Source organism: Tamandua tetradactyla, chromosome 14 (assembly GCF_023851605.1).
Source record: "Tamandua tetradactyla isolate mTamTet1 chromosome 14, mTamTet1.pri, whole genome shotgun sequence".
Lineage (NCBI taxonomy): Eukaryota > Metazoa > Chordata > Mammalia > Pilosa > Myrmecophagidae > Tamandua > Tamandua tetradactyla.
The window spans coordinates 40,809,130-40,820,700 of NC_135340.1; the positions used below are offsets into that span (position 1 = coordinate 40,809,130).

Genomic DNA, 11,571 nt, shown 5'->3' on the forward strand with positions numbered 1-11,571 from the left:
AAGGAATGTCAATACTGCAGGGTGTTGAAAATAGATGGTAATTAATGTTTTTTAAATTTTAGCCTATGTGTGAAAGACACTAAAGCAAAAAATGTTTATTTGGTACAAAATTTATATTTTGACTTGTGCATTTCCTAATATAACTTATGTGGACAGCTTAACTGAACACCATAAATACATGAAACCATGAGTAGGGCATAAGATTTTGTATGTTTGTACAGAGTAATGCCCCAATAAATCCCAGAGTGATTTGAACAATGAATAAAAAATTATTTGCAAAGTCCCCTTGGGGGAATGGTGAAAAATGGGGAAAACTCAACTTCCTCAAGTGGAGAATTCTTGATATTCTCACAAGCAGTGGGGACAACCAAAGCAATAGGCTGAGCCCACAATTTTGGGGTTTGTTCATATGAAACTTAACCCCCAAAGGATAGGTTAAGCCTACTTAAAATTAGATCTAAGAGTCACCCGAATGAGAACCTCTTTTGTTGCTCAGATGTGGCCTCTCTCTCTCCCAGCCAACACAACCAGCAAACTCACTGCCCTCCCCCTCTCTACATGCAACATGACTCCCAGCATTGTAGACCTTCCTGGCAACATGGGACAGAAGTACTAGAATGAGCTGGGACTCAGCATCAAGGGATAGAGAAAACCTTATTGACCAAAAGGGGGAAGAGTGAAATGAGACATAATAAAGTGTCAATAGCTGAGAGATTTCAAGCAGAGTCAAGAGATTATCTTGGAGGTTATTCTTATGCATTAAATAGATATCATCTTGCTAATTAAGATATAACAGAGAGGTTGGAGGGAAATGCCTGAAAATGTAAAGCTGTGTTCCAGTAGCCATGTTTCTTGTATAATGAATGGTGTTGTATAATGATATAACTTTCACAATGTGACTGTGTGATTGTGAAAACCTTGTGTCTGATTTTCCTTTTATCTACCTTATTGACAGATGAGTAAAACATATGGAATAAAAATAAATAATAGGTGGAACAAATGTCAAAATAAATTTAATAGATTGAAATGCTAGTGATCAATGAAAGGGAAGGGTAAAGGGTATGGTATGTAGGATTTTTTTCTGTTTTCTTTTTATTTCTTTTACTGAATTAATGCAAATGTTCTAAGAAATGATTATGATGATGAATATGCAACTATGTGATGATATTGTGAACCACTGATTGTTTAATATGGTTGACTGTATGCATGTTGATGTTTCTCAATAAAAATATATTAAAATAGAGATGGTTTTGTTTCCAGTGAGGTAGTCTTTAATCACCTTGGTGGTGACAAAGGAAACAAGAGACAAATAAATGATGGGAACTTTGCTGAGCAGAAAATACATAGGGGAGGGCAGGGGAGAATCAGCTATAATTGCAATGACTAGCACACTATTCCCCACTAGAGTTGTCACAAAGAATAATGAAAAGATCAAGAACAGGGCAGTGCAGCTCCCAGGAAGTGAAGAATCCTAGCAAAAGAAACTAAGACATAGTTGACCTATGGGCGACATCCATTAAATTGATAGCTGGAAGCTTGTATCAAAGAAAAAATATTTAAAAAAATATTCTATGGAAGAAAAAGCTCATTTCCACAAGTCTACCTTCCTGTCAACATAATGAATGCATCTGGTTTTATATTGCAATCCTTTCTGTTGTCATGTGTTGTTTTCTTTTATTGCTCATACTTTGTTGTCATCTCTAGGAAATCATTACCAAATCTAAGGTCTGCAAAGATTCTCCTTTATGCCTTCTTCTTAGACTCTTATGGTTTTAGCTCTTATGTTAGGTCCTTGAATCATTCTAAACTCATTTTAGATGTGGTGTGGCATAGGTCCAACTCCATTCTTGTATAGATGTTTATCAAGTTGTTCCAGAAACATCTGTTGAAGAGACTATTCTTTCCACAATTGAATCCACTCTCTTTGATTACTGTAGTTTTATGGTGAATCTTGAAATCAATAGGTTTAAGTTCTCCAATTCTGTTGCTCTTTTTTGTTTGCTATGTGATTTTATCATGAATGGATGTGAGAAATTGTCCATTTTTTTCTACATCAATTGACTGTATCATTTATTTTTCACAAATTCTATTGATATATTTTTTGTATTTTTAAACACGTTATTCTTGGGATAAATCCCAGTTGATCATGGTTATAATCCTTTATGTATGCTGCTGCTGGATTTATACTTTTACTTTCTTTGAGTGATGTTTGTATGCTATGTCTTTAGCATTGTTTTTCTTTCTACCTGCTGGATTATATGACTCTTGTACATTATGGATAGGCTCATCTTAGGTTTTGTGATTTGACAGACAACTTAATTTCTAAAGGAAACATATTAGATCCTTCTAGTGAGGTTTTAATCTTTCCTTTGCCAAATGATTCAAGAGTTTCACTGATTACTAGTATGGGTCATACTTCATATTGACTTTCCAGGTTAAAATCCTTTGTGCTCTGAAGACACTCTTCTAGTCCACAGCATCACTATGGACATAGGCTATGTGGGTTCCAGGTGTGAAGACTCTAATTCTACCCCACACACTTGACAAACAAAATTTCTTCCATGGACCTGGATTGCCAATCATTTTCATTACCTGATGTCACTTGCCAACCCCTTTCTTCTGCAAGAGCATCCATGAAGTCATATTTTATTTTAAAGAATTCACCAGAATTTGTAGATATGTTTCTGCAAGGGTTTCAGATTATCTGAATCTCAATACTTTCAGAAATAGAAGTTTTTTTTTAATCCACAGGCATTGTGTGCAGAGCAAATGAGTATTATATGAAGACACATTTTTAAACTCTATAATGAGCACTGAATATAAGTTTGGCCATATTGCCATCATCATATGAAACAGCCATATATTATGTTATTTTTAATTCCATATTTCAGAGAGGAAGCAACACACATTGCAGAATGGTGACATTATGAAGGAGAAAACATAATTAATGGTATTAATTCTATTCCATACAATCATTTCTTCCATACACTCTATTTCAAATGGGTAACTTGGATTATAGTAGGTTTTCTCTCTCAAACACTAGAAGTCAGAAGATGAAAATACTTGCCTTGTGTTTTTTACTTGATGATTGTGAATGTGATCAACTCACTTGTTTGACTCTTAGTTTCCTAACTGGTAAACAGGAATTAGACTAATAGTGATTATTAACTATTAAACTAAAGTTTGAAAATATAGATTTCTTTTGAAAATCCAAAGGAATAGAACTTTGGAGAGCACTGAAAAATGTGCATTCTCAATTATGATTTAAAGGTTGGTGTAATTAAAGGGCACAGACTGGAGATAGGTATGGGCACATAGAGAGAAAAGACATATTTAGTAGTGTTGAGAATGTCCATTTGTTCTGTAGTCATTGAGCCACTAACTTTGAGTGGAAATTATAAACTTCTGTTTAATTCACTGAGACAGAAGTATATTAATTTTGGACACAGGGCAACCATTTAAGCACAGTTAATAGAAAATACAGATCCATTTTCCTTCTGAGCTCATCTAATGAGTTCAGCAAACAAATTTATTCACTACTTGATCCTTAAATTTGCATAATTTGTAGTAAGAATGTGGGTGCAATAAATACTATTTCTATATATATATTAAAGATTATCTCAATGCATTTAGATCCTTGGTTGAAAGAAGTAGGTGTGTTTGTAAATACACAGAGGAAGAAGGGAAAATTTGGAACTGTAATTAGATGCATTGTGCAATCTAAACATCATGAGAATGGAGCAACATAAAAAAGCATTATAATTTATATTATCTGTCACCAAATGGAATGACTAGAAAAATCTGCAAATTAAATAGTATTCTGAAACCTTAAAAATACAATTTAAATATCTTACATTAGTATCTGCCATATGGTTATAATTTTCAAGGTGAGTGGAAGAAGAGAAAATTCGATTAGAATGCTAATTTTTACAGAAAAAGAAGAATTTTATTATTAAAATTAATTTTAGTCTGAATCAAACAATGACAATTTCAAAAGCAGAAGATAAAATGTCCCATACTCTTTTATTTAACTTGGTTTGTTTCTGTTACAAAAACTAAGAAAATGCGTCCTATGATATTACAGACAAACAGTACTTCATAAAGGAGGTTACAGTAACCTGGCTTTTATTATAAGTTGTTATTTACCCCAACAGAAAGCTGGCAGACTGTCAAGAACTGATGTGTCGAATCCTCAGTTTTCTCATTGCTGATATTACTTCCTTATTTCTTAAAGCATAGATCAAGGGGTTTAAGAGAGGGGTGAAAACAGTATAGAATATTGACAGCACCTTATCTGCTGGGAAGTTCCCAAATGGCCAGGCATAAATGAAAATACAGGGCCCAAAGAAGAGGATCACCACTGTGACATGGGCAGTCAGGGTGGCCCGTGCCTTGGCCATGCCAGCAGAGGAACGACGTCGCACGGTGATCAGGATGACTGAGTAGGAGATCAGCAACAGCACAAATGAGCTCATGGCAATTAAACCACTGTCTGCAAGCATTAGAATCTGGAGGACATATGTGTCAGTGCAGGCAAGTTTGATAACTAGGGGAAGGTCACAGAAAAAGCTGTCCACTTTATTGGGTCCACAGAATGGAAGGTTTACTGTGAAGACCAGCTGACTGACTGAGTGCAGAACCCCAATGACCCAGGAGCCCACCACGAATCCTGTGCACTTGTGCACACTCATGATGGCTGCATAGTGCAGGGGTCGACATATGGCTACATATCTATCATATGCCATGGCTACCAACAGCATCATTTCTCCACAGGCAAAGACATGCAGAAAGAATATCTGGGCCATGCATCCCTCAAAAGAGATGGTCTTGTGCTCCATGAGGAAGTCAACAATCATTTTGGGGGTGGCAAAAGTGGACAGACACACGTCAATGAGGGAGAGATTACTGAGGAGGAAGTACATGGGTGTGTGTAGCACAGGGTCAGAGATGATTGTGAGCACAATGAGGAGGTTCCCCAGCACAATGGATAAATAGAAAAGTGCAAAAAAAGCAAAATAAAAAAGTTGAAGCTCTCGAGGACCTGAAAGACCATGCAATTCAAATTCAGTCACTCCTGAGTTATTTCCTTGTTCCATGATTTCCAATTTCTGATTCTGGTTCAGAAATTTTCCTATAAGTAAAATGGAAATGGAAATAAGATCAGAGGCTGTGAGACTAAATGAGTACAACAATGTCACTCATCAAATTCCACTTAATATGTTTATGTTTTTTATTCTCTTAAACACCAAACACACAATGAATGTGGTCATTTGTTTTACATTTACTATATAACCTTCGCTTTCATGTTTGCATCAAAGCATGACAACTATATTATAAAAATATGTTAGCCCTTATCTCAACCACTTTAAAATTCCTACTAGCAATCCAAACACAGGGGCCCCAGAATAAGAATGAGGGTCTTTAATTCCAAATAGTTTAATGTAATATTAAGATACATCTCAGAATATATTAAGCAGGTAATCAAGAAGTATTGGCAAACTCCTTTGAGGGATGGTGAAAAAATATGGAAATATTAAACTTTACCATTGGGAAACCTCTGATTCTGTATCAAACATAAGGACCACCTAAATCAATAGGTCAAGCCCTCGATCTTGAAGCTTGCTCTTGTGAAGCTTATGTAGTAGAAAAGCTTAGCCTATCTATGGGTATGCCTAAGAATTACTTCTGGAAGTCCTCTTTTATTGCTCAGTTGTAGCCTCTTTCTCTCTAAGCCCAGCTCTTCATATGAAATCATTGACCTCCTCACTACATGGGACATGACATCCTGGTGATGTGGAGATGGCTCCCAAGGATGAGTCTGACCCTGGCACCATTGGATCCACAATAACATCCTGACCAAAATGAGAAAAGAAGTATAACAAATAAGGTGTCATTGACTGAGACAGTTTAAATAGCATTGAGAGACTTCTCTGGAGATCATTCTCATGCAAGCTTCAGTTAGACATTGCTACCTATCATAACTTGCTAAACCCCAGCCAAAACCATTCCTCTCAATCCTAAAGAAAACCTAAAGCATTATATGAGACTCTAAAAGGTTCCATGCACTAGGGTAACTTTTCAGAAACCTACAGCCTCCAGATGGGTCCCAGAACCAGATCAGTCCTGAAATGCAGAGGGGCCAGCCTTTTCAGAACATCAACTAGTTCCATCCCTGTATCCCATATTACCACAGCCCCTTCCAATGTGAAAAATGAAAATGCTCATAGCCCAAATAACCCTAAAGAGTGGGAAATAAGGTCAAATGTGATGGTGGAGTTATACATGGAAGGCAGGGTTTAACAAATGAGTATGATTGATGAATTATTTATATTGATCTTTTTTAGTATCCAGTATCTCAGGGCAGCTAGAAGTGAAAACTTAAATTGTGTAATTGTAGCCCATACCAAACTCTAAAATCTGTTCTACAACTACTTGTTGCAATGTGCTTTGAAATTTATTGCTTTTTTGTATATGCTACTTTTCACAAAAAAAAGAAAAAATTTCTATATTTACTCTAGTGTTTTGGAGCAGCTAAAATGAAACATCTGAAATAGTGGAATGGTAATCCATAAAAAAATTCTGAAATTCGTTCTGTAACTAACTGTTGAAGTGCTTTCAAAATCATTGCTTTTCCTTTCTTTTCTTTGTGCATATGCTATATTCAGCAATAAAAAGCATTTTTAAAAATGCAAATATATTTCTACTACATTTTGTTTAAGAATAGTCAAAACACTGCAATCTCATATTACTTATCATTGATAATGACTGTAAAATTAGATTCTTAAAAAAAGGGCCTTCTTCTGAGTGTTTTGTTTTGTTCCACTGATCTGTATCTATATCTAAATCTATAGTCAATACTAAACTATCTTAGTTAACCTACCTCTATTTAACAATCGAGTTAAAAGTGTGTACAATGCAATACTAGTCATCAGTAATAAGGAGGGGTAAGTGGAATGGGATACTTGGTTTGTTTTTTTCTTTTTAAACCTTTTACGAGATTATGAAAATGTCATGCTGATGACTACACAAATATGTAAGCTACTGTGAACCATTGATTGCATACCTTAGATGAACTGTTTTGTGTGTGAATATATCTCAACAAAATTACGTTAAATATAAAAAAAAATTCTTACCAAAGTAGATAAATAGGACAGATAAGCTCTAGAGTCAGACTGACAGATTTTGAATTCTTTATTTTATAATTCTTAGTGCTGTGACCCTAGGCAAATTAAACTTCTTCTGGGTCAATTTGGATCCATATATTGGGGGAAATAATGGATTATATCTCATAGGAATGTTATAAAGATTAAAAGAACTATAAAACATAACATACCGGGCATTGGTTGGTGTTCAGTAGAGGTTATAATGATAAGTCTTATGCCTTTGTTCCCTCTACCATTAAACATTTGCAAATGCAAATTAACATGGTTTACAAAATATCAAAGTATGTACTATTCCTAATTAAAAGTGTACATGCCTTATTGTTTATAATTTATTTAACAATATATCACAAATATTCATATTTTATTATAGGGGTGGTTTCAGTTTTCCTTAATATTAATGGTTCTATGATAAATTTACTTTTAGCTAAAATGTTATGTGTATACAAAATATTTATCTAGGATTCAGAATGATAATTACACACTTCAGAAATGTTTGGTTCATTATACCAAAGCTCATCTACCTGAAATGAGGCATGAGTATGCCCATTTTTTTCTTCACCCTTGCTTGACAATAGTATCTTTACTTACTTCTTATATGAAAATGTACCTTACTGATGTTTTAATGGATTTCATAATTTTTAGTGGGGCTGACAATTTATTCATATATGATATGGCCATTTGTATTTTTTTCCCTCATTAATTGCCTTTCCATGACCTTTGCCCATATTTCTCTTGGGCTCTTCACTTTTTTTATTATTTGCTATAAGAATACCTTACATATAAGGTATTAATCTTTTCTCAGGTATTCCACAAATATTTTAGCTTGCTCTTTTCCTCGTAATCTTATTTATATTTTCTATGAAACAGCTTAAAATATCTTAATAAATTCAGATCTATAATTTTCCAAAATGATTTCTGCTTTTGTCATTCTACATAAAAATCCTTTTTACAAACAATATGTTTGTGTTATTTCAAAAAGTGTAGAGAAAGGCTTATTAATTAATAAATCTGGTTTGAGATGGAACTTTTAAGCAATGGTGTCTATGAAAAAATATATTTAGTGAATTCTTGGGAGTGAAAGTTTGAGACATTTCATCCTCACATGCTACCTCTGTTGAACAAAGGGGAATGCTGGGGAAGTGGTGAATATGAAAGATGGGATTTCTTTGGAAGCCAAAACCCAATGCCAAAGAACATTAAGTTCTCATAGATATTAAAACTACCAACTAAGTGCTGAACTAGAATAAAGAAAGGTGTTGCAACATTCGTATGAACTCTGAAATCACACCACAAAATTTCTATTTCTTCTAACTGATATTTTTGTCCCTTTATATTGGAAATATATTATCTCATACATTAATTTTCTAAAATAAACATCATTAGACTGATTGTATTACTTACATGCAAGTAAATTTCTACTAATTTACTGAGCATTGGTAAAGTTCTCGATGCTCCAACATAGAGACCAACCTCTATTGACTCATTTTTCTGAACATTCATCAACATATTTTCCTGTGATGTATATGAGAAATCATGTAACATTAAATATAAAATAGAGATATGTTAAAAATCAGAAAAGAGATACTGAAAATTAGGACCTAGAACGTTTTACTTTAGAATCCATTCTAAAGAAATTTCTCAAAATACCACAAAATTATTGCATTCTATTAATTTGGGTAAACTTATAAATAAAGTGGGAAAAGATAGCATTTTAATAAAAATAATTTCTAGATCATCCAGACCCATAATTATTCAGGGAGACATGCAAAACTTAGGGCAGAAAACTAGTTATCAGTAACCAAATTATAATCTACATCTCTGTCACTGACTATTCAATTTTGAATTATTCCATTAGCCCCACACCCTATAAAATAAACATGAATCATGGAACTTCAAATGACAGTTCTTCTGTCCCAAAAGTATTATAGAGGTATATTAATGGAACAATGAACAAAAATAAATAAATGAAACATGAAGGACAAAAAACTTCATAAGAGACAAACTGAAAGGCATATGCAAAATTGAAGATAGACCTTCATACGTACAGGACGAAGGTGCAAGAGCTAAATTGAGATTTTTTTATCTATGGGACATTATCTGACACTAAATTATGGTCATACCACCCACCAAACAGTGAGAGCAAGGCATTTGTGAAGTCCATGCACAAATAACATGAAGTCTTTCAAATTATGAAATGAAAAATTATGTCTCTAAATCACTATGAACTAAGAATGACATAGTGAACCATAAAAGCCATAAATTGATCATCAAAAAATTTATTAGAATAATCAAAAGGCCATTAAAACAACTAAAATAACTTGACAGGATGATATTTTTCATTCACTAATTTGCCTACTTAGAAAACCTCCTTTAGTTTCATCCAATGACTTAAAAGTGACATTATGCAAGGGTGTGTGTGAATGTGTGTCTGTGTGCGTGTAATCTAAAATGTTTATGGTAACTCTTAAACTATAGAATTATGCTTATATTACAGTATCTCAGTGAAGTTAAGTAATTGACCTAAACCATATGGCAAATAAGTGACAGAACTGTAATTTCTTTTTAAAAATGATATGCTAATCATTATAAAATAATGTGTTGGCATAAAAGATGCATCAAAGTCAAGTGCAGCTATTAAAAATACATGTGTCCACATGTCTAAAGATGCAATTTAATTTAAGCAAATATTTGCCAATGTACTTTAGTGCTACATTTATGATATATGACTGTAAATATAAGCTCAAACATCCAGGTGGCTGAGTCTGTAGAAGAGAAATGCACTGTTACAGGTAGGAAGTTTAGTGGCATATGGAAAATAAAATACTTCATTGCAGAACATTAAATGGGAGCCCAACACAGTGAATGAAATTCTATATCATAAACATAATTTTAGTAATAAGAAATTATATCAATATAGGCTACTTACAGCAAACTACTTGAAGTTGCAGAAGTATTAAAACTTACATGAGTCAGAGCTGGGATGCCATATAGACTCACTATGTACATCTACTGTTTTTATTTCAGTGATTCCACATGAATAGTCTGATGCATCATGATGATTGCACAAATTCTTTTTGTTTGCAATTTGTTTCTCCTTGTACTTTAGCATGTTATATACTAGGAGGTAGAGTTGGAGATGAATTTCTCATTATTGGTAAATATTGTCCCAGTGGGACCATTGCTAACAAGCCCTTTAAGTCATAACCTAGAAAATATTATTTCCATCCAAGGAAAAATCAGGTTTCCAATTTATCTGTACATTTGTTATTTTGAAAGTGTATTGTTAATGTGGAATTCGATTTCTGTAAATATTTATTCATGGGTAATTTTCAAGAGTTGTAATTAAATTCTCATGAAGCATCTTTTATTCTCCCCACAGGATCATTTCTGTCCCAACCACTACCATTAACATTATCAGTGAAAAACATTGTTTTGTGCCACATTAGAAATATTGTAATATAGATGTAGTAAAATATTACAATATAATAAATTATAAATTAGCTGGCAAAAGAGGAAATGCCCTAGTTTTTCTACAGCTCCCAAATTAAATTTAATTCAAGAAATATTGAAAATTAAGTATTTAATATATGCAATACCACTGAATAAGAATTCAAGGAACAGGTAGGACAAAGTGCTTATCTTTAAGTAGTCTGTAATTTACAAAGACAAATTAAAGAAAATAAGCTGAAACCCAATGAAAAATAGAATAATATTTGTGTTATGAGAAGCACAAACAAAATGATGTAGGCATTCAAGTGATGTTTGCTAAGAAAGGTAATTTTTTTGGTCAGGAAAGATGGAAGAACAATGAAGAAGGATGTAAACAGAAAGGAAAAAGAAGAGGATAAAAAGCAGTATTAACTGTGATGTGATATTTGAAAAGAAGAATGAGTGAAGGAAATTTACATGGTGCATATAGATCAATAAAGAAATGTATGAGTGAAAAAAATTGGAAGTGATCCAAGAATAACTGCTCCAGCTTGGCTAGAGAGACTATATGCCAGAAAATTTTATTGTACTGTATTTTGAAAGACCTCAAGTACAGGCCTTGGAATTTTGTCTTTATCAGTAGGAACATGGAATGCTATTCACAGTTTCAGTGCAAGAGAATATGGTTTAGGAATAAGTAACTAACAGTGGTGTGGAATTGACTAGAGCTGGGAAAGTTTACAGGTGAGCAGATACAATTGAAGGCTACTGAAGATGCTCCCTATATACCAACTGAAGTCATGAGATGAGCAGAGACAAAGAAGGGATAAAAGTGTAAACATTTCAGGGATAAGAAATTCAGACTCAGCTGATTGCAAGCAAGGGGCAAGAAGAGGCAAGAAAATCAGAATATAAAAGATATGGTAAGGAACAGAGGGAATTTCAAATCTTGATCCATTTGTACTGAAAGTGTTGTTTA

The 11,571-nt window shown here is 33.6% G+C and overlaps 1 protein-coding gene across 1 annotated transcript; it reads right to left on the reverse strand.

The window, feature by feature from the left end:
• Window positions 1-4,169: 4,169 nt before the first annotated feature.
• LOC143654997 (olfactory receptor 4K15-like) lies at window positions 4,170-5,096 on the reverse strand. The gene has a single exon (XM_077126580.1). The coding sequence runs from the start codon at window positions 5,094-5,096 to the stop codon at window positions 4,170-4,172; it is 927 nt and encodes a 308-aa protein (XP_076982695.1).
• Between the last annotated feature and the right edge of the window lie 6,475 nt (window positions 5,097-11,571).